Here is a 24,732-nt window from a genome sequence, read left to right on the forward strand (position 1 = left end):
GGATTTAATGGAGTGTTCTAGTTAGAACTTGTTTTTCCATAGTTAAAAGTACGTAAAGAACATTAATTTAAACCCATTCAGTCAATGGCATTAATGCTGTATAAAAGGTAATAACTCTTCTTTATGGTTCTCTAATTAGTATTAAACATCTTTGAAGTCACATTGCTGCTTGTGACCAAACTGTGCTTGACCCCAAAACGCTTTGTACACAGATGTTTTTTTTTTCTCTTTAAAGATTTGCATGAGGATAACTGCCCTTAAATTGCTTGGGATTTTTTAAATGCCTTTCTACTTTGAACTAAGCACTTGACAGAGAATCACTAGTGTTAATTAGACTGTTTAGATAGTACTGGAGATTTCAGGAGAATTTAAGCCACATTACGGGTTTTAGATTCCGTAATGATTATGTGAAGTTCAGCAATATATGTGTATGTTTAAAAAGTGAACAAAAATGTTACTTTCTCTCAAAAATGTTGTAAGTCATTAAGACATAACTATATTACATCATAGGCATGACTTATTAAAAAGTCATGCAGTTACAAATAAATATGTAAAGAAACTACATGCTATTGGCAATTCTTAGTTGAGAAAGAAGAGTCTTCTGCAGAGCTGATTTCTTGCCCCATAAACAACTTTTATGTCTGTTTTATTTTGTGGTAGGTTTAATTCTTTTAATCTCACCAAAAAAAAAGCAAAATACACAGGATTTAAGATATCCTCACACAAGAAGAATTTTAATATTTCCAATTAATTTCTTAATTCCTGTAGGGAAAATGAAAACAAAAACATTTCTAAATATTTTTATTGTGAATTGGTTGTGATGGGCTTCACCACTTCAAAGGAATAATGTTGGAGCTGTTCAAAGGCTGTCTTGCATTAGCTGCTTGAAATAAATGTTTTATTTTGACATGGGTCAGATGGTATTTTGCAAGCAAGAGATTATAATTAAAGACGTGCTTTGGGGTCAGTAGCTATTCATCTGTGTGACAGGGTCTGTTCAGCATACATTTTATATTTTTATTACTGGCGCTTTTTTCTTATTGGAACATACTATCTTCTTGTGCCATCACTGGACTTTAGTGTAAGCTCCTATTAGGGAGATGGTCTTTCACGTGTTGCTGTGAACAGATAAAGTGTGTACATCTTATTGATGCAATTTGGAGGGTTGCAGCATTATGTAATAGATGGGAAACTGGTTCCACACTTGAAGACCAATATATAAAACATGTATGTGCTTGATTTTTTTAAATTGTTTTTTATAAATAGTATCTGTAATTGTTTTAGCAGTTACTTTTAAAGTGTTTCTTTGTTTTACATGTTATTGGTAACAAGTGGGAGAAGAAGCAGTTAGAAGCAGTTCTGGTGTGTTACTGCCATTTGACTGGACATAATTCTTGTTTTTCGGTGACTGAAGGGCATCAGGCAGTGAAATTTAGGAGTATGTTTGGGAGGGTGCATGTGTTTAACAGTGCAGCTGCTACATCAGGCACATTTAACAGTAAGACAGCTTGAACTCCTTAAGTTGACTTCTTTAATTCTTCTGATTTCAAAAGCTTCACTGAAGATTGTGAGGATTATAGGTGTACTATATGAGTGTATCTTGTTAGCTATAAGGAATATGCTGTCCTGAGTGATAAATAATAAAGTGATACTGTTGACATCTTGAACACTTCCCTCTCTCTGTGCCATCCTTCTCCTCCCTGAAGTTTAGTGTGCTGGTTTGACTGAAAGCAAGTTAATTTTCTTCATGCAGTTAGAAACCTTCTTTCTTCATAGCTAGAACGGTTGTTGATTTGATTTAGTTTGAGAACAAGATACCCTGGGATAGAGTTAATGTTTTTCTACAAGTAACTTTGCAATATTTTTGAATTGGAACAAAGAGAATGTAAGAGCTTATTACTGTTATCTTAGTTGCTATCTGGGAGCCAAGGTCTTTCTGGCCTCTGTCTGCAGGTGCAAGGCAGATAAGAAGGGAGGCATGGATGGGGTAGAGCTTGGCTGACATCCAGTCTGATCAGTAAGAGTATTCCATAGGATTAGTGTCACCTTTCATGTTAAAGGAGAGCTGGGTTTTCCAGCTGGGGAGATGGAAACCTATTCCAGTTCTAGTTCATTTCTTTTGAGTTCCATTCAGGGCTTCCTTTAGTTTGGCCCTTTCCCATTTTGCAGTGGCCTCTGGGCCTTTCTGCCCTTTTACCTCCTCCCAAGGATCAATTGTTTGGGATTGATATGTTCTCTCTCATCCTGGGACTGGCTGTTTGGTGCAGGTGGAGTTTGTGAGGAATTGATTTAAGTATCTTTTGGTTTATTTCCATTTTGTGCATAGTAATAGTGTTGGTATATTAGTATTTTGTTAAACTGTGTTAATCTAAATCCACAAATTTTTCCCTACTCATTCTCTCACCTATTATTTGGGTGTGGAGGGTTGGAGTGAGTAAGCAGCTGTCGTGGTTAGATCACTAGCTTAGGTTAAACTGTGACATTTAGATACAACTCTAGACTCTGGATATTATTGAACTTTGTGCCTATGAGTAGCTTATGAAGCTCTTGCAGCTTTCCAGTAGCAGTGGAAAAACTTGCTGAAGGAGTTCTCCTGGTTGAAGAAGGATTCAGGCAGGCAGATTTATCAGATCATTCCGATTTTGACTTTGTTATTAGAATATGCTAAATGTAAAGATTCTGTGCTGTTCTATCGCCCTATTCAGAGCTGCTTTAAGGGACAGAAATGTTAATAATTCAGTGAACTGTTGCCACAATTTCTGCAACTGTCTAACCAGGTGAAGTGCTACACGATTCAATAATGTAGCCTGAGATGTCTTTAAAACGAGTTTGCATCTCCTTGACTTACCTCCTGCTACCCTTTTTCCTTTAGATCGGAAAGATGATAGGGAAGATAAGAGGAGGAGGAGAGACTTCAAGTTGGAAGGTTTTAAAGAGTTTTACTAATGCTACTAATAAATAGAGAATATATACAACATATACAAAACCAATCTTGAGTGCTTGATGTGGAGTTGGCGTCACTTCAGCAGTGGTGGAGCTGGATGTGTGGAGCTGATGTGGTCCTCTCTAGATCCCGGCCACAGTTGAAGAGACAGTGACCCTCATGATCACCCTCTTATATAGAGGGTATGACAATTATGGGTTGGAATACTTAATTGATCCTCACTTCTAGTCACCTGTTCCATCCACCCCTCCTCAAACATGCCCCTCTCATGACAGAACGTGAGCAAAAAAAATGCAGGCAAAAACTCAAAAGTACAGCCACCTAGAAGAACTTGGCTGAAAGAAAAATCACTAAAAGAGAACTGGTCTTGTTTTTAACAAAACCAGGACATTCCACCCCTTATTCCCTACCATTTGAGTCATACCCACATCACTACTGCTTTCTGCCTGTCTTCAAATGTACACACACACACACACACACACACACAAATATGTATATCACTAGTTCATGAGTGCAAGTCTCTCTAGGCAGGAGAGATGATGTGCAATCTGGTGCAATTTGTGCCTGTGAATTGTCAGAGATGTCAGTCCCAGGAAAGTTACTGGACACCACTTGAAGTCAGCTCATGGTTCATCACCACCACTGCATCAACCTGAAAGACACTTATGGAACACTGTTAGTGTAGTGCAGCAATTACCCTCATACAGTTTGAAATTGAGTGTTCTCGCCCAGAATCAAATCTTCTTGAGGTACACATCGGACTTCACCATCTTTCAGCATCACCCACCAAGTACATCCAGGCCCTTGGGCAAAAACAATCCCACAAATGGGTTTGCCTTTGCCCAAAGCAGGAACAATCCAGACAGCTTTTCCTAACATGTTCCTTCCATGCACCACAGGGACTTTATCCCCTTCTACTGTATGTAAAAACTCTGACAGAGCAGGGCCAGCTCAATTGATTGATCCCCTGGTGTTAACTAACCAGGTGGCTTGTGGCAAATTCTTATCCCAATTTTAAAAGTTCCGCCTCCCATTGCCTTCAGAGTAGTTTTAACAAACCATTATATCACTCAATCTTCCCAGAGGCTGGTGCATGATAGAGGATACGATATATTCATTCAAAACCATGTTCTTTGGCCCAGTTGGTTATGAGACTATTTTTAAAATGAGTCCCATTGTCTGACTCATTTCTTTCTGGAGTACCATGTTGCCACAGGACTTGCTTTTCAAGGCCCAGAATAGTATTCCAGGCAATGGCATGAGACACAGGATACGGTTCCAGCCATCCCGTGGTTGCTTCCACCATTGTAAGCACATAGCACTTGCCTTGATCTGTTCTAGGGAGTATAATATAGTCAACCTGCCAAGCCTCCCCATGTTTATATTTCAACCACCACCCCCCATATCACACAGGCTATAACCTTTTGGCCTGTTTGATTGCAGCACGTGTTTCACAATTATGGATAACCTGTGAAATAATGTCCATGGTTAAGTCCACCCCTCGGTCCTGAGTCCATTTATATGTTGCATCCCATCCTTGAGGCCCTGAAGCATCACGGGCCCACCGAGCCAGAAGCTCATCTTTATGTTGCTAGTCCAAATCCACCTCAGCTACTTTAATCTTAGCAGCCTGATCTGCTTGCTGGTTGTTTTGATGTTCCCCAGTGGCTCAACTTTTAGGCACATGGGCATCCACATGCGGTACTTTTACAGTCAGGTTCTCTAGTCGAGCAGCAATGTCCTGCCACAATGGGGCAGCCCAAATAGGCTTGCCTCTGCGCTGCCAGTTATTCTAATTCCACTGCTTTAGCCACCCTAACAAGGCATTTGCCACCATCCATGAGTCAGTATAGAGATAATGTACTGGCCACTTTTCTCTTTCAGCAATGTTAAATGCCAACTGTATGGCTTTTACCTCTGCAGACTGGCTTGATTCACCTCATACCTCATCAGTCTCTGTGACTTGTTGTGTAGGACTCCATACAGCAGATTTCCACTTCTGTTGTTTTCCTACAAGACAACAGGATCCATCAGTGAACAGGGCATACTGCTTTTCGATCTCTGGTAATTAATTATATGGCGGGGCTTCCTCAGCATGCACCACCTCCTCTTCTTCAGGGGATACTCCAAAATCTTTGCCTTCTGGCCAGTCTGTGATCCCTTCTAAGATCCCCGAGCGATTAGCTTTCCCTATTCGAGCCCGCTGTGTGATTAATGCAATCTACTTACTCCATGTAACTTCAGATGCATGATGCATGGAAGAAACCTTACTCTTGAACATCTAGCCTAGTACTGGTAATAGGGGTGCCAGGAGGAGCTGCACTTCAGTACTAATCATTTCTGAAGCAGCTCAAACTCTTTCATATGCTGCCAGTATCTCTTTCTCATTTGGAGTATAATTGGCCTCTGAGCCTTTATATCCTCTACTCCAAAATCCTAGAGGTTGACCTCAAGTCTCACCTGGTGCCTTTTGCCAGAGGCTCCAGGTAGGACCATTGTCCCCAGCTGCAGTATAGAGCACATTCTTAGTACCTCGTCCTGTCCAGACTGGTCCAAGAGCTACTGCATGTACAATCTCCTGTTTAATTTGTTCAAAGGCTTGTCGTTGCTCAGGGCCCCATTGAAAATCACTTTTTTTTTTAATCACTTGATAAAGGGGGCGCACAATCTGGCTGTAATCTGGAATAGGCATTTTCCAGAAGACCCTAACACCTAGAAAAGCTTGTGTTTCCTTTAGGCTAGTTGACAGGGACATAGCTGTTGTTTTGTTAATCACCTCTGCTGGTATCTGGTGATGCCCATCTTGCCGTTTAATTCCCAGAAACTGAGTCTCTTGGACAGGTCCCTTGACCTTACCTCTCTTTATGGCAAAACCAGCTTTCAAAAGAATTTGAAATATTCTCTCACCTTTCTTGAAGACTTCTGGTGCTGTATCACCCTATATGATGATGTCATCAATGTATTGCAGGTGTTCTGGAGCTTTACCTTGTTCCAGTGCAATCTGAATCAGTCCATGGCTGATAGTAGGGCTCCATTTCCACTCCTGGGGCAGTTGATTCTAGGTGTACTGGATACCCCTCCAGGTAAAGGCACACTGTGGCCTGCATTCTGCTGCTAAAGTAAGAGAGAAAAATGCATTAGCAATGTCATTTGTGGCATACCATGTAGCTGCCTTTGACTCCAGTTCATATTGCAGTTCTAGCATGTCCCGCACAGCAGCACTTAATGGTGGCATAACTTCATTTAGGCCACGATAATCTACAGTCAGTCTCCATTCTCCATTAGGCTTTGGCACAGGCCATATAGGACTGTTGAAAGGCGAGTGAGTCTTACTGACCACTCCTTGACACTCTAGCTGTCTGATCAGTTTATGAATGGGAATCAGGGAATCTCTGTTGGTGCGATATTGTCATCTGTGCACTGTTGTGGTAGCAATTGGCCCCTGTTGCTCTTTGACCTTACGCAGTCCTACAACAGAAGGGTCATCAGAAAGACCGGGCAAAATAGGCAGCTGTTTAATGTTCTCAGTCTCTACAGCCGCTATACCAAAGGCCCATCGATACCCTTTTGGGTCTTTAAAATACCCACTTCTTAAGTAGTCTATACTAAGGATGCATGGAGCACCTGGACCAGTCAAAACAGGGTGTTTTTCCCACTCCTTTCCAGTTAGGCTCACTTCAGCCTCTAATACAGTCAATTCCTTAGATCCCCCAGTCACTCCTTCAATACTGACAGATACTGACTCTTTATGATTCGATGGCATCATTGTACACTGTGCACCTGTGTCTACCAGGGCTTTATACTCATGTGGTTCTGACATACCAGGCCACCAAATCCACACAGTCCAGTAAACTGTTATCATTGTCCCTCTCCTCCACCTGATTGGAGGCAGGGGCCCACTAATTGGTGCTTTGCACAGTTTCTGGTAGGGAGACACAAGAATGCCTCCTACTCTGGGCTGGAAAGCCTCCCACCAGAAACTGGAGCAGCTTTTCTCTTGTGAGCTTTCTTTTTCAATTCACATGCCCGTTCTTCTCCCTACTCTTCTTCATCTTCCTTCACAATGGGTTGCAGTTGTGCTTTCTTTTGCTTCCTCTTTGGGGCAACTAATACTGCTGAAGTCTGAATGGCCACATTACATGTTGTGTGGGTTTGAGAGGATGCAGAAACTGATGTTGCAGTTGTAGTGGCTGCTGTATCCAGGTCAGGAACTGGAGCTGCTGTGGAGTCTGTTGAGTGGGGGGGTGCACTAGCTGTCACAAGTGTTTCAGTGACTGTGGTGCTTGTAGCTTTAAAAGCAACAAATCCTGCCGGAGAAGTTAGAATCGCTACAATCCTCCTAAACAGTTCTATCACCAGCAAAGACTGACACACATTTCAGAGACCCAATAATACCAACAAGCTTCACTCACAAGTCCAGGGATATTCAAAATTCCCAAAAGCATCTGTAGTTTGCTCTAATGACACAGCCAGAGAATAGTTAAATAGCTCTCCTAAAATCTCACTCCTGAAACTGAGAAAACAAAAGGCACACGTCTTTAATTTCTTTTGCTTCTACTGAAGAATTCAAAAAATGCATACTCCTGAATTATGATAACAATGAGTAGAAATACATCATTGACTTAACTAAAATGACATGAATCAGTGAAACGCAACCCAGGACCAAAGCTATTATAACAAGTTTGTTTCTACTTCCAAAAGTAATGTTCTGCACAAAAACATTAACAAGAAGAATTAACCCCAAAAAAGGCATTATTAGATCCAAATAGATTTGCAACACTATCCTTTAAAATTGAAAACAAACTCAAACCACAGTATGCTTTATGACCCGTAAAGCACACAAATCTGTCGTTTCCCAAAGTTTCCTCCCACCAGAGGATTCAAACACAGACTGTGTACATCAAAGTCCGATGCTCTCTCACACTACCCAGTAAGCTGTTTACAGTAATTGTCAGATACTGCTCTCAGCCCGCCTCAGTCAAAACACCGACCCTGCTCTGGCGCAATAAAATCTGTCACGATTTGTCATGCAAATCTGAGTCACGGCACCGGTAGAACCTGTCACAGTTTCTCTTATCTCACCCTTGTACACTGTCTCTCTCTGTACAGTCTTGTTCCCTGTACCGTCTTGTCTCCCCATACGGGCCACCAATTAAATCTGTTATGGTTTAAGGCAAGGCAGCAATAAACCGTGGCAGATGCTCCCTGTTACCCTCTTACTTCCCGCCACCCCTTTTCCTTTAGATCGGAAAGATGATAGGGAAGATAGAAAGAAGAGAGACTTAGACTTCAAGCTGGGAGGTTTTAAAGAGTTTTACTAATGCTACTAATAAATAGAGAATATATACAAAATATACAAAACCAATCTTGAGTGCTCGATGTGGAGCTGGCGTCACTCCAGCAGCAGGAGCTGGGCGTGCGGAGCTGGCGGCTCCAGCCGGTGCAGCTCAGGTCCCAGGAAGTCATGGGCGGGACTGCACAGCGAACTGGAACCTGTTTGCAGGGATGCAGGGCCTGAGGCCCATAGATCACAGGCAGACAGGCAGGGTCCTCTCTAGATGCCGGCCATCGTCGAAGAGAGAGTGAGCCTTGTGATCACCCTCTTATATAGGGGGTATGACAATTATGGGATGGAATACTTAATTGATCCTCAGTTGGTCAGTTCTAGTCACCTGTTCCATCCACCCCTCCTCAAGCACGCCCCTCTCACAATGGAACATGGGAAAACTTATCAGTCTTTCTTGGCTACCATAGTAATAAATCTAAACATGAGCTTCTTCAGCATTCCGTTGGTTTCTTATCAACACCGAGTACAGCATTCAAGGAAAAAAATACGCAGGCAAAAACTCAGAAAAGTACAGCCACCTAGAAGAACTTAGCTGAAAAAAAAGTCACTAAAAGAGAACTGGTCTTGTTTTTAACAAAACTAGAACACTACTTTATATGGATAGATTGAAGTGTTTTGTGTTTAATAAAACACCACCATATTTTTAATAAAACATGTTTTATGGTATTACAGATTAGTAAAACACAGCCACCTCATATACAGAAGAGATGTCTGACAATGCGATCAGAAAGCTTGTTTAATGGTTGTAATCTAGTCCCAGAGTCTTCTGGGTTTCTAATCAAGTTTTGTCTGATACTGTTTTTTAATGTCCAGTTAATTGTTCTTATAGACATGCAGTTTATAGCAGTCAAAAATTGCAAATAATATCTTCACAGTACTAATTGGTGTGTAAGGTTTAATTTTTGAATCCCAAACATTTCACTTATCATTACATCTGGAAATATAGGTTCCTGCGGATTTGATACAAGCTTGAGTGTTTTAACATAAGATGTAGTATTATTTTAATTGTCATTTCTGTAACTTTGTATATATTCTCTTTTAATTTTTAACATGAAAATGCAGATAATAAAATATTTACTAACACTTTGCAGGTTAATGGTGCTTGCCTGTCTTTTGTGGTGCCACTATTGTCATTAAAGGTTTTGAAATGTATGTTCCAAAGCTATGCTTGGAACCTGCACAGAGTGTTAAATTTTGAGGAGTTACTTGATTAGACCTATGGAGAAAGTCAGGTATTCCTCTGTAGGTGTTAATTTAAGCATCCATAGTTGAAATTTTGAGCATGTTTCTACATACATAAGACACTAGAGTTACATGTGTCAGTTTAGCGCTCTGACCAGGTTCTTTTACATATTGCAGACAAGGAAGGTTTAAGATTTTAATACTAACTGAAGAGGTTTGACACTACATGACATTCTGATTTAGCAGAGCAATATACAGAAATTGCAACACAATTGCAATACAGCAGTTGGTATTGGGACAGTGGCCTCTTGGTGGTGTTAGTCACATCACTGCCTTTTGTACTGAGCCCTGTGAAAACCTGCATGGTTGGCCCATGGCTGACCAAGCTTTTCTGCACAATAGCTCCCTGGAGGTGGCAGATTTCAGCATGGCAATCTGCAGCTCTTGAGTATTATCCCACTTCCATCTCCATTGCCCCATCCCTCCCTGGTGGCCAGCAGGGAGCTGCCTGGCCCTGGAGACAGCACAGTTCCGCAGCAAGTCTGCCTGTGGCAGTGCAGGGCTTGTAGTATAATCCCCAGACCTCAGTACTAAACCTTGAGTCTCCTCCATGGTGAGAGTAACCTGGTTTGCTCTGTTTCCCCATAAACAGGTCCTTCATTCTAGGTCCATATCTCCTGGTTTAGCTAGAATTTTAGTTTTGAGATAAATTAACTAATTCTGAGAAGGTAAAACCTCCCACAAAGGGATTCCTATGGTATTTGCTTTGATTTTTATAATGGAGAAATTGCTTTAAAGTTACATTGTTTAACACTAGCTGGCCACTAAGTACCACACAGCCACTTGCTCCCTGCCCCGCTTGCCTCCACCCCGCTGAGGTAGGATGGGGTCAGAAGCAAAAGGTAAACCTAGGGAAACCTCATTGGTTAAGATAAAACCAGTTTAATAATTAAAAAGGTGTAATAATAGATTGTAAAGAAAAGAGGGAAGGAAAAAAAAAAAAGGAAAATAAACCCCAGAAAGGTAAGTGATACAAGTGAGAAGAATTGCTCACCACTACCTGACTGATGCCCAGCCAGTCCCCCAGCACCAGTCCCCTTGCCAACCTCTCCGCAGTTTTGTTGCTGTGCATGCCATCATATGGTATGGAATACCCCTTTGATCAGTTGGGGTCATCTGTCCTTCCTTACTTGCACACCCTCGGGCTTCTTGCTGGTGGGGCAGACTGAGGAGCAGAAGAAGCCTTCATACTCTGTAAGCCCTGTGATCAGTTGAGGTCAGCTGTCACAGATTATCATGGTCATGATGCCAGTTAGTGTTAAGAGTCCACCACTCTTGTGACCAGGTTCTCTCATGTGTTGCCTTTAGGGAGGGTTTAATGTTTTAATACCTTTTTTTAAAAGTTTTTTTGACATTTTACTAGTTTTTGATTTAGCAGAATGTTGCAAACCATAAAAGCATCAGTACTTAACAGAATACAATAATTGTAATATACAATTGCATCTCCATACAAATGTGATTCTTTTTACTGGTCTTTATAATGTGCTTGCCATCACAAAGTGTCCCCAGTTACTGGGAGGGAATACATGGGTTGAAGCCAGTTTAAGCCTGTTGCTCTTCTCAAGCTCTTTTGTTCGTTGTTTGGTTTTTATGTGCTCTGTTCGGCTGAGATATGTATATACTTCCCCAGTGATGGTCTGGCTAACTCAGGAAGACATGTATTTGCAACCTTTTGATTAATTCAAGGATGAATAGTACACAGCCAGTTGATTCAATTAACTGTTGCAGCTGATTGATCATCTCAACTGTTATCCCATTTTCCTAGAACAAAGACCACACAGGTCCCTGTTAAGTTCAGCTTTCTTTTTAATAGTTAAGGGTGGTTGCTCCTTCTGTTTATCCCCGAGCTTCTGGAGCCTGTAGCCTCTGCAGAGCCTTCTACCACTGCAGCAGTTCATTGATCAGACATAACACAAAGTGTTTGGATTCTTCAGATTGTAACATTCAGAAGGAAAACTTGTATAAGATGGCTTTTTTGACATTGTATACATGCTTTATTTTTCAATAATTCCATATATTGTTTATGTTGTAGGTCATGCAGGAGTGTCTGCCAGCATGATGAAGAAAAGAACTTCCCACAAGTAAGTCATGAATATTTTTACTAAAGCATAGGTCTCTGTAAATGGAAGTACTGTTATAGAAGTTTATTTGCATTATTCCACTCACTTTGTTCTTGGAAATCATGTGGAATAATATTCAGTCTGTATATGTGTGTAGAGTCAGGCATTTATTTCTTTCAGGAGGGTGATAGGAAAGAGTCCCCCACAAATAGAGTTTTAAACATTGTTTTGACTGTTAATGTGAAATTATCCTTGAGTACAATTTTGAAATTCTTTCTAAAATTCAAACAGAATCAGTCGAGAGCTAGAAATTAGCCATGTGTACTGTAAGACCTCTGTTCTCTGGCACAGAGTTCATGCATTGTCACCAGGCCAATAAAAAAATGCAAAGCATGCTTACTGATCAGTTAGCCTGGAAATAATATTTTATATATTATCTTATATGCCTGATCTTGCATTCCCTGCAACTGTAGTTTTGAAAAGGATTTTTTACCTTTCTAAACCAAAGAATATTCTGAAGTACTTGTGTAAGAAGGCTGCTATTTGTTTGTGAAGGATACCTGCTTATCCTACACATTCATGGCATGTATTTTTCCCGCTACAACATTTTTAAATAGTAGCAGCTGAGCATTGGTGAGTAGTTGTGTGAAAATAGAGGTAATGTTCCAGGCAAAAGTGGACTTAGTGTCAAACAGCGAGATATCATATCTGGCTACATCTCTGGTGGGAGAAATCTGAGCTGGGTAAGTGGGCAACTCACTAAAATGTTCCGGTTGTATTTTAAGTGTAAAGTCATATAAAGGTTCATCAATCGAAAGCAATTTGTTTGGCAGGCTTATTTTCTACAATTAACATAGTTAACCATTGCTAACCGTGTGAACTGTTTCCCAGAGACAACACCTGATGTAAAACTGCTCTAATCCCTTCCACCAGCTCATCATTGTCCATTCTTGTCTATCTTCATAGAGGCCAAAGAAAAACATTTTTTTGTCTAGGGGCAGGTAGAGTTGGTTAAAACTTAATTTCTCTTGTTCTCTTTCAACCGCTCAGAGAAAGGAGTGTATGATGGGAAGACTATCAGAGGTGGGTTGCCTTTTGTACTTGAGGGTGGCTAGATTTGTCTTTATTGTTGTGGTGATATACACTTATTTAAATATCTAAATAGGCTGTAAATTTGTGAGCATAAAGGCTTTTATGGCTCATAAGAAGTTTCGATCTTAAGTGACATGATTTTGAGGCATTTAACTCAAGCATCCAGCTTAGTTTTATGTTCATTTAGCCCGCGTCAATGATTTATTTAGTGGAGGGGTTTTTGTACCAAACCAGGATGATTTTTGTGCTGCTTACTGACTTGTCTGAGAATGAGACAGAGAAGTAGAGCATAGTAGTTTACCAGAAACAAATAGCTTATGAATGACAATGTAATAATACATGCTGATACTATTCTGAGATGTTCCAATACACTATCAGTTACTAATGCATACTTTGTCACTGATTTAGTTATTTAGTTACTCATTTAAAGAAAAGGAGAAATCAGCCTACTGGCACTCAAAGGCCATCGAGGAGATTTTGAACTGTTACATCTTCAGAAGGTGTGTGGCAGAGTAAGGAGCCAAGAGGATGAAACAGGGCAGTTCTTCAGTAGTTGAGGATGTGATAGAATTAGCAATATGGATGAGTCTTCTGAACTCTTCTTTACTAACTAGCAGTGAACTGCTGAGACTTTTGGAAATGGTTCTCATGGTTACAAGGCAATTCTTCCAAGTGCTCTGTCAGTGAGTTCTGGTGATATCTACCAATATGAAGCTGACCTCACTGGCATTAGATTAGACAGTAATCTCCCAAATCTCATTCTTTCCACCCATGGTGCATAAGAAAAGAGTACAATAAAATAGTGTAAGCATAAAACAATGCTTTCTTCACATGCCCTCTAGATTTCTTTTAGCTGGCAATTCAAGGACTTTTAGGTGCAGGTTATACCTGCAGTTCAACTACAAGTGAACGTAAACATTTTGAATTTCTCATCCCACTTTAAGATAACATGCAGTCTTGGTTCCTGCAGCATCTGAAGATGAAATTCACAACTGTATGATACGTTTTGAGGGATTGCAGAAAGTATTTTTAAAAACTTATAGCTTAACTAGTGTGCATCATAACCTGAACATTGTGAAAAATAGTTAATAACAATTCTTCCGTCACTATTCTGCAAATAAAGATAGTCCGTCATAAGGTCAGAATTGTAATAGGTTTTGGGTCCTATTTTCAATAACTTTTCTTTTTGGCACCATAATTGTCCTGATCATTGCTACTGTACTGTATTTATACTCTTCTATAGTTTTTCTTCCTATTTTTCACAGTTATGCCTTTTTTTGCACACATGAGGGGTATGGTTTTCTTTTACCCATCTGTTTTTTTTGGTTTGGGTTGGGTTTGTTTTGTTTTATTTTCGTTTGGTTTGTTTTTTCATAGTTCTACCCTATGGTGTTTTTCTGAGATTGGGTAGTGGGGGGATAAAAAAAAAAAAGGTAAACCACACACTTTATTCGATAGGCCATTTTTTTTTTAAGTAAATGATAGTTTGTCTTTTAAGCACAGCCATGAATCGCGGTTGATTTTTCTGCTACCAGTCCAGTGCCGTTCTACACTAGATTGGTTTCCATGGTAGCAGCTGCCAAACAAAGGTTTGTGTGAGGACTATATAAACACAGCTTTAAAGTCTGGGAAGTTTTCCTTCTGCCTGTATAATCTCTACAAAGTCTCTAAAGTATGTTGTTGTGATAGTGCAACCTTTTCACGTAACTAGGTTTTAGTTACCAGCCTCTGCCTTCAAGACAAGAAAGAAAATCTGAAACTTTGGCGGACTGAAATGCATTTATTAACTATGAGGATGTGTCTGATGTGTCCAGCTATTTCCAGCACTTGCTGTTTTCTGGTATTCCTGGCTCCAGGTTTTACATGTCTAAGAAAATTATTATCCCGTTTTCAAGAGCAAATCTTTGTGGAGTTTTAAAGATAGTTCTAATGAAACAGAAGGAAGAAATTGTGTTGGGCCATGTGAATACAGGATTGTAGAAGCTAATGTGCTTACTTGGTCTGTCATGGAAATAACACACTGTTGAGGAGACAAGGGGTTTGATTTGGTTACTCGGTTGTCTTACATGAAAGTATATTCATAGCTATTATTTACTGATCTGTGAGATGTGTGCTTGCTTTCTTGTGATATGTTCAGATGCAAGAATAATTAGCTTTTCCTTGGTAATTTACTGGTTTTAAAATCTCATTTCTTACAGTGTGAATCACTGCAAATGAGAGTGAAAGGCTGTTCAGTAGTACAACCTTCAAACAAAAATTTGAACTGCAAGTACACCTGGCTGGTACTTGACTTGTAATTAAATTTGTAATGCTTTTTACTCTCTGAGTCGTTTTAGAGGTAGTTACCAGTTTGAACTGAGTTTTTTAGTCTTTTTCCATCACAGTTTTTGAAATGTGTGAAACTTTTCACTTAATTATTCCTATTTAAACACTAAAGTAGATTATGCTTTATAGGCAGAAAGTAAAATTAACTGCGAGGTTGAACGTGAACAGTGTTATTTTTACCTTTTTCAATGATGAGATCATCAGAAGCATAGACAAACTGTTTAAAACTGACACTGTTTTATCTGTTTTATCTTTTTTATCTTCAGTTGGCTTTATTCTACTTTAAAATGGAACTACGATTCATTAGAACTGAATAAATTAATTGCATGCAAAATAAACTTATTGTGCCAAGAACCAGATCTCTGATGTCATTTTTTAATAGTAACCTATTACTGAGACTATTGTAATTAAATATATATAAATATATACACTTCAGCAAGAACTAGAATTTGGAAGTGTATTCTAGTTTCTGCATAAAATTATGCAAAACCAACTTTGTAGCAGAATGGCTCTTAACCAGAGGTGGTTGGAGTTCCTTCAATAATCTGTGCTATCGAAGTTAGGAATATAATAATTGTAGTTTGATCTTGCTGAAAAGGTCAAAAGATAGCAAAAGTGAAATTTAACCAAACCCCCTGGTGAGATCTTTATGGTGAATGAAAGTCTGTAGGTGGGACAGGCCGCTGAAGGAATCATACATCTTGTTTTTAATAGTTATGATTACATCTCCAGCATTACACATTCCAGTGTCATGTAGTTAGTACATTACCTGCAAGACTGCTTCCAGGATTTCAGTGTTATGATTGTTATTAGTATTTTTTGGATCATATAGAGACTAGTCTCAGAGCATTCATCATTCTTAGAGGTATTTCTCTAAGCTCACTGTCTCTAATCTAAGGAAGAAATTATTTTCTGCAACTGATTTTCTCTTTTCAGTGTTACTTTTAAGCATCCTAGTGGTATGCATATTTTATTGCCATTTAAATGAAGTGTGCTACAAGTAGTAACCCAAAAATTTCTTTTACAATTAGTTGACATTCATGAGAATTTTAATCAGGTGCCCCTCTAAATAATCTTTTCAGGAATGAGTAAGTGCATTGTAACATGCTACAATAGATATAATATACATTTCTTATCACCAATATGCTGTCGTGATGTTGTTAGTTTCTTTCATTTGTACTCAAAATTGTCAATTAGTGTTTTTATGAACTGGTTAGAACAAACTTGTTTCAGTGATTTGAAACTGTCAAATAGCTTCCATAGCTGTTGATCCAAACAACTGTTATTCACCAGAGGGAATTTTCATGCAGCCTCCATGAAAACAGAGGAAGGACAAGACAGTATATGTAGTGTATTTTCCTCAATAAGGAGTATGCCTTCTATTACCATTACCATTGCATATAATTTTTCTTTTACTATATTAAAAAAGAATGCTAGAGAAGTGGTGTTGCCACCATGTGTCTTCAGAAATACTTGGAGTCAAAAATATATTTAAATGCAGAAGGAAGCTAAATTTTCTTCAGGTGAAAACATGGGTTAGGAAAAACAAATACCTTGGAAGACTTTTAGTCAGCCACTGTTTCCACTGGCTTCATCCTCCTGGGGAAGGATTTTACTTATTCTGCAGAGGGCAACAAGGTAGTAAAGTTAATACTGCTAGGTAACCTTGTGCTCTGGGACTCGATCAGGTGAGTTTTACTTTTGGCATTCAGGGTAGCAAGGGCTAAAATAGTTCTTTTGGCTTAAGCAAGCTAGTTTTAGAAATGACTATTAAGAAAACTAACCTTACAAAGCAAATGAAAATGTTTCACCACTCTTCAGTATGTTTTTCTTTTTTTCAGTACAGTGTGATGTGCTTTATACCCTGATTTGAATAAGGTACACTAAGCTATAAAATGTTGCCATCCTGAAAAATACAGTTCTTGTCTCGAGTAGAATTTTGAATATATTTATATATATACTTGTTTAATATTATGTTTGTATCTGTGTGCAGAAAGCATAGAAACAATGTGGGACCAAGCAAACCTATTTCTCAGCCACGAAGAAATATTGTAGGCTGCAGAATACAGCATGGATGGAAAGAAGGGAGTGGACCTGTAACACAATGGAAGGGCACAGTTCTTGATCAAGTTCCTGTAAATCCCTCTCTCTATCTTATAAAGTATGATGGATTTGACTGTGTGTATGGACTAGAACTGCACAAAGATGAAAGAGTTTCAGCACTTGAAGTTCTTCCAGACAGAGTTGGTAAGTGTTTGGGGCTTTTTCTGCTAACTTCACATACATATAAATTGCCATATACTATTAAATGTTCTCCAGTAATCTCTCCAGACTTCCCCCAAGATAACATCTAAACACTTAAATGTTATTAGCCTTATTTGTTTCTGTCACATGGCAGGTAATCTAAATGCTCTATTTAAATTCTCTTGGTTCCACAAAGATTTGATGATACCAGCACATGCAGTGCTGTCTTCTGTCTTTAAGTAGTGTGCAGTAAGTTTGGTAGTTCTTGTTTAGAGTCTTACCCCAGAGAACGTGTGTGATGTTAACGTTGATACTTCTGTCAAAATTTAAACTGTATGCCATCTTGGCTGTGTTGTTCTGCTGTGTGTGTCTGATAGTAGTGACGGTACATTTTTCCTCATGTACTTCACCTAAGTACTGTTAATAATGGGGGCAAAATACATCTTCTAAGTGAAATACCTTGTTTAGTAACAAGGCTTTTGGTTTTTCAGAATTAGCACTGGATTGTTAAGCTGCAGGTTTTTCAAACTCTGAAGTTCAGTATTTACCCAAGTAATTACTTGTTTATCAACAGAATAAGCTGTTGCTTTTTAAGGTTCTGCAGTTTTTCAGTAGTGGACTCTATGGAATGGACAGTGTTTATTTCGTATATGAATTCACAAACATCCAATCAAATTTGCCTATGAATTGGGGTATAGATTACTTTTCACTGAGACATGTGTCCGTGCTTTTTATATGAACCTATGAAATGCTGTCATTTCAGCTTCATCTCGAATTAGTGATGCCCACCTGGCAGACACAATGATTGGTAAAGCTGTGGAACACATGTTTGAGACAGAAGATGGCTCAAAAGATGAATGGAGGGGGATGGTTTTGGCTCGAGCTCCTATTATGAACACATGGTTTTATATTACCTATGAGAAAGACCCCGTCTTGTACATGTACCAACTCTTAGACGATTATAAAGAAGGTGACCTTCGCATTATGCCTGATTCGAGTAAGTAGGCAAAGATCCTGTTTGTTACTTCCTTGGGTTTTTTTTAAGTATCACAACTAACAAAGGTTATAGCACAGCAAAAAACATGTGTTAACTGCTAAAGTATGTTGCAGTAAAAGTGTTTTCCATAATTATTTGTAATTCTACTGAAAAATATGTATGTACTACTGTGGAAGAGTTTATGCTTGGATTTTTTTAGTGGAAACTGACAATCCAGAAGTTTTCCAGTGTTGTTTTCATATATAAGTGTTACAGCTCATAGAGATGGCTCATAATTTGCGTTTCTGAAGCAGTATTGTGGGAATAATATTTTGGGGCTTACTAATATAGTCAGATTAATTTTGTTGGAGTAGATGTCTTCAGTGTGAAAAACTATTGAGTAGATTCTTGCAGGAAAGAAATCCTAATCTTCTGAAAATTCATTTTCTCTCAAATATTTCAACACACTAGGCAAGAAAATGTTTTAGTAGATTAGGAGGGATATTTTTTCCTCCATTCTGGAAGTAAAAGTCATTGGGGCTTTTCCTATTAATTTAGAAGGATTTTCACTGAATCAGTATTGGTCAGGAGATTTGGATAGCCAGTACAAAACAAGGAAAAAAAGCTTCTAAAGAATACTTTGTTTTTATTTCTCCTGTGTGCCGTAAACACGTTTCTCTGACAGGCAATCAGGACTTTAAAGAAAATGAGTCATTAGGTAACTGTAGTGATTAGCTACATCATGCCTTACATAACTATTAGTTACAACTAATTTGTTGAGTTTGAGACTGTGTTACTTCAGATATAGCACTGATAACAGGCTGCTGGCTAAATAAACAAGTGGAACTTATTTGCATAATGTCTTTAGTAATAATCTGTGAGATATTTCCCCCTTCCTCACAAGTGTAACAAAAAGCTGCTGCTTGTAAAGAGTGAGCCACAAATGTTAATGGAAAAAAGTGACCTTCCTCTTCCTGAAGAAATAAAGCAAGCTCTTTCAGATTTGAACCTTCAAATAATGTATTCTTTGTCTTAACTATTAAAAAGTACTTGGAATGCATTATAAGTCTGCTTTACTTTCTTCCACCTTGGGAGTGGGAGTAGGGAAAGAGCTTATATCCTTTCCATTTAAGAATTAATTTGTTCTAATGCACTTTTTTTCCTCAGTGCTCGCCATGAGACTATCTTACTGCTTACCTCTTTCCAAACCACTATGAATTATTTGCTACCTTCCCTGCATCTGAATGCTTTTCAGACCTTTTTACTTATGTCCTTAAGTCAATGATTGGATGTTAGAAGTAGTATTTTAGTAGTAGTAGTTAGTTAGTTAGTAGTAGTAGTAGTTAGTTAGTAATATCTTATGAAACAGATTTGGGATACCTGGAAGTATGTCCGCAAATTTGGTGGAACTTGCCATGGCATTATAAGTAAAATTTCTAGGGAACTCCCTTTTTTCAAAGACAGGTTTTACATATATGAGGAAACCAAATTTAGATAATTTCTTTTTGGTGAGAGGAATGTGTATTGCTGGATCTGATAATAAAACTTTGTTCACACTACATAATGGCCTCTATGTGAGAATGTGTTTAATTTGCATCTTTGCCAAGGAAGGCTCTTTACGTAGCTGATATTAGAGGATAACAGCTATGCATGACAAAGTGTTTATAGAGGAACTGAAACAAAAATTGAAAGTGAAACATTTTAGGCTTGTGGAAAAATGTTAAGTGTAAGTACAAGCCAATCTATTATTCCCTGTTGGATTTTTTTCTCCTTTGGCAGTTCTTTCACAACTCCCAGAACTGAAAATGGATGAAATGTGTAAGGGATTCTTAACACAAACTTGAAACAAAGACATGAATTTGAAAGCTTAGCCTTTCTAGAATAAAAGCCATATCAGATGTGACCATTACAAAGGAAATTCCGTACTAGAATATGAAAATAAATTTATCTAAAACAAGTTTAAAAGAAGACAAGCTGAGAAAGGTGTGGTTAGTTTCCAGTGCTCCAGTACAGTGCTTTTACCCTCTATCACATTTGTTCTGTGACTGGCTTGTAACCAACCTCTTGGCAATTGGCGTGTTATGAATCACACCTTTTTGTACTGAAAATTATCATAGGCATCATCTGAAATACGAAGATGTTTCTGGCTAGGTTTTGGTAGATAAGCAAATAATATGGTTAGACTTTACCAACACCACTATTCCAATGTGGAGCCAAACCGCCACTTTTAGTAGTAGTTTACACTACTATCATCTTAGAAGAGATGGCTTTGTTGCAGTGGCATGCATGCACTGAAATTTTGAACAATATGCGTAGAAGAGGGAGGTTTAGTTTGCTGCCTTTTTGCTGAGGAAACCTATTGCCTTTTTCTGCTGGTGACTTAAATTCAATTATCCACAGAAATTTTCTGTAAAATTTCTTACTAATCAAGGTACTGGTTTTATGTTAATAAAACTGAAGACTTAACTTTTAACTAGGATATAACTTAACTTTTAACTAGGATATAACTTAACTAGGATATAACTTAACATTTTCTGGAAGTGTTGGGTGCTTGTTTGAACAAAACTAGTTTTCTACATACTTTGTATTTCAGACTTGTAATTTTTTCTTTTGAGTTTTAAAGAAGACTCTGCAGTTGTCTTCCATATTGAAAAATTCTGTTAATGTCTACCAAAGTACATTGTTTCTGTGTTACAGATGATTCACCTCCTGCAGAACGGGAACCAGGTGAAGTTGTGGACAGCCTGGTAGGCAAACAAGTGGAATATGCCAAAGAAGATGGCTCAAAAAGGACTGGCATGGTCATTCATCAAGTTGAAGCCAAACCATCTGTCTATTTCATCAAGTTTGATGATGATTTCCATATTTATGTCTACGATTTGGTGAAGACATCCTAGACATCATTGTGAACTTTTGCCAAATTTGTGGAACTATGAAATGTAAAATTTGTAGACACAAAGACTTGACTGCTTTCCAGTTAAATGAAAGCTTAAATGTCCCTGCGAACCCACAATCTCTGCCAGCAAAACTGTTTTGTTCCAAATAATATAAACAAATGTGACACGTTTTGTGTAAGAGAACTCCTTTTCTTGAAGGAAGTCAATATATTTGGGCAGGAGGGAGTTAAAAGCAAAGAACAGCTGCAAATTCAAGCTGTGTAAAGTTGATCTAGTATTGTAATCATTAATCTAAATTTTTTCATAGATTTTAACTTTTTCTTCAACCTTGCACTCACCTGTTCAACTGCCACATGCAAGTGTAGTTTGATATTTTGATATGCCTTCTTTTGTAACATTAAATTTAATTTCTTGGCTACTGGCAGTCCTTGTTTTCAGGGTTGGGACAGAGGTGACTTTTCGGAAAGGTTTAAACAGTTTGAGCAGCAAATGAGGAGTGCCTAACCCAAGTAACATCAATCTGCTGTGTTTCTACACTTCATTTCAAATTTAGCTTTTTAAGAACTTGCAGTACATGGAAACGCTTGTGCATTTTTAGTAGTCACAGGGCAGTAGGATATCAAGTGTTTGATTTACACACCTTTCAGTGAAAAGGTTTTAAGCTATAAAAATATATTTAATCTGTATAACCATTTAATTAGAAAATGCAAGTTAATGGCCCATATTCACAAGTCGTAGGAACCAGTAAAATACATGCAACAAGGCTGCCTTCAACCCTAAATGTACTTCTTTCTTTGTTTTTTGTTATTCACACTTCTTAGCAAAACCCAAGTGCTTGGTGCCACAACTTTTAACAGTATATATGCTACTTCAGAAGACTTCAGACTACGCATTGGCAATCAGTAGTCTCTCATTTAATATCAAAAACCTAGCGACCTGAATGTTCATGTATGGACTTAGAAGCCTAACAGTAGTTAATATTTTACATGATAAATACAATATCATACCAGGGGGGTGGGGGTTGGGGATCCTTTTACATGGAAGAGTTACTTTAGAGACGGAGGAGCATTTGTTGCCTTCTGCTCAGTCTATTGCATTTCTTTGTTTGTATGTTTGTTTTTAACCATTTTGGTTCAAGAAGGCATCTTTCCCACTTCCTCTTTTTTCTGGCTTTTCCACATAAGGAGTGTCTGGACAAATCTACAGCTTAAACCTGTTGTTGCCTTTTGTGGTGTACATTGTACTTGCTTTGAGGTATGCTGTTAACGTGAATTTCATTATATGAACACTAGAGTTCTGCATGCCAGTGATGTACTATCTAATGGAAGCTATAGGCAGTCTCAGTGGTTCAGTCATCTGCATAGGATTGTGGATGTAAATAGCAGCCCACAACAGCAAAATTCTTTCACGGTTTTAATCTTGCAAGATAGCTGTAAATGAAGATTAGGATTTTTTAAGTGTGGCAGCTTTAAGAAGTATCAGAATTGCAACAACAATCAGCACAGCAACAAAATTGTTATGTTACATGAAGGCAGAGCTCTGCGAGTGTCAAAGAACTGCCTCACAGAAACACAGGATGTGAAGACAGTCAACACTGTTGATGGAAGGAACAAATACTCTGATATCCAGCCGTATGCCGTTAGTGGAAGGATGCAGGAGAGGTGCTGTTAATCAGAGATCAGGATGACCTCTATTGTGGGTATTCTTGATATTGAAGACTCAGTGGTTTAAGCCCCTTTCTGTCCATTTTTTTTGCCTGATTTCATATTTTAGCCTTAAGGCTTGTGCCTCATTATGCTGTTGAATGGTAATAAATACTCTCCATATAAATATGATACCTTAATTCTTTGTCCTTTGCTACTATATCACATTATGTCCAGTATTTCATCTTGGGCAACCAAAGGCAGGCTATTGTCTTTCAGTGAATAGCTTCTCAATGCAGTCCTTAAGCACTAAGTACCCGAATCGTAAATGTTCCTTGTGTTTTGAACAAAGTGAGCAGATTTGCAACACAGTGTTTTCATCCTGCAGATCTGTTATGTGTTTTCTATTGACTCTTAAGAGTCCTGCATGTAAATCTCAAAGCTGAGCCTGGCTCCATGAGCCCAAGTTGATATTTGTGGCACAAGAATGAGTGAGTGTATTGATTATACACAAGATAAGTGGATAACCTAGTACACTGAACTTTGGGCTATGTATCTGAGGAATACAGCATTTGTGTTGAAATATCTGAGGTTTAGGTCTACTGGAACATTTTTAGCATTAGGCTTGCATTTGTGGGTTTTCTGCAAGCCTCTTGAATACACCACATATTCTGCCAATTAGAGTATAATCTGTAAACTGTAAATTTTATGGTTGTTTTTAGATGTCCCCATTGTCTGTTGTGTGGATATTTCTTTCATCTTTTCTTCCTCTTTCCTTTTATTTTTTTTTTCAATAGCTTAAACCACCTTTTTGAGGCTTGAGACTAATTCCACTCCCTGCCCATCTGCTTTGGGCTTTGTTTTAGGCTCATGTTTCAGATCTGCATGCAGTGCTTGCGTTACCCTGGTAACTAAATGTTGGTTCCTTGTTATAGGGGTTCAACATTACTTTCCAAAATCACATAGGACTTGTGATGGCACAAGCCATGGATCTTTGTATAAAAGTTACTCGCCTTTCACATTTACCTGCTGTAGTGTTGTTGTATATTGTGTGTGTGCGTGTGTGTGATGTCAGGCTGCCATGTAAAACTTGAAAAGGAAAAAAAAAACCCTTAAATGCAGACCATCCTTTTTTGCATGCTTAGAGAGTTAGAACGTTCAATGTAACAAACTAAAGTTGCATGTTAAAATGTTTAGGTTTTTGTTTTGTTCTGGTTTTATTTTGTGTTCAGTTTTTTGTGAATTTGCTTATTGTGCTGTTTTAATGGTTGTTAGTAGGATTAAATGCACCGGTGAGACGAGCTTAGTGCCAACGGAAGGTAATTTTCCAGTTGTATGTGTCATACAGCATTTGAAGGGACCATGTGTTCTGTTAAATAAAAAAAATAAAAACCACAGTTGATTAGCAAAACACTACCTTTTTCTTCCTTCTTTTTGAGTGCCAAACCCTAAACTATGTTGGCGAAGACTATGGGGAAAGCTTTTTCTTTTTCTTTTTTTACTGCAACAGGTAGAAGCCTTTAAATTAATTATTTAAAAATGGAGGCTTTATCTTCAGATAGAATTGACGTTGCTTCAGGGAAAAGAATTACGGTAAAAACAGTTTCTGGTTCCTTGAAAATGCTGTGCTTTTGTATTTTACATCATTAGTGCAATTTGGATGGTTCTTGGTATGTGTATAGTTCAAAGGTCTTCGTGTTCACATTTTAAAATTAGGTAATGACTTCATCTTTAGAGCTTGGTTTCGTTATTTTTATTTTATTTTGAACAATGTAGACAGTTCCCTGTTCTCTGCATTTAGAAGTATACACACTTTAAATCTGTTACTTAATTCTGTAAGTAATTTTTATAATTATGATGTAACTCTATCCTTAAAACATTTAAAATAAACCCTTTATGTGCAACTTACGACTGTAAACTTTGTTCTCATGAGCAATACGTGGAGATGTGATTTCAGATTGT

The 24,732-nt window shown here is 38.3% G+C and overlaps 1 protein-coding gene across 3 annotated transcripts in view; it reads left to right on the plus strand.

The window, feature by feature from the left end:
- SPIN1 (spindlin 1) overlaps nucleotides 1-24,641 on the plus strand; it is a 63,773-nt gene extending 39,132 nt beyond the window's left edge. For all 3 annotated transcript variants that reach the window (XM_080362929.1, XM_080362928.1, XM_080362930.1), the window contains 4 exons: nucleotides 11,566-11,614; nucleotides 17,004-17,257; nucleotides 18,018-18,251; nucleotides 20,928-24,641. In XM_080362929.1, the coding sequence (XP_080219055.1) occupies nucleotides 11,566-11,614; nucleotides 17,004-17,257; nucleotides 18,018-18,251; nucleotides 20,928-21,127 (737 nt within the window). In that variant the 3' untranslated portion in view covers nucleotides 21,128-24,641. The remainder of the gene's footprint in view (nucleotides 1-11,565; nucleotides 11,615-17,003; nucleotides 17,258-18,017; nucleotides 18,252-20,927) is intronic.
- The last annotated feature ends 91 nt before the right edge of the window (nucleotides 24,642-24,732 follow it).

This window comes from Nesoenas mayeri, assembly GCF_963082525.1.
Source record: "Nesoenas mayeri genome assembly, chromosome: Z".
Classification (NCBI taxonomy): domain Eukaryota; kingdom Metazoa; phylum Chordata; class Aves; order Columbiformes; family Columbidae; genus Nesoenas; species Nesoenas mayeri.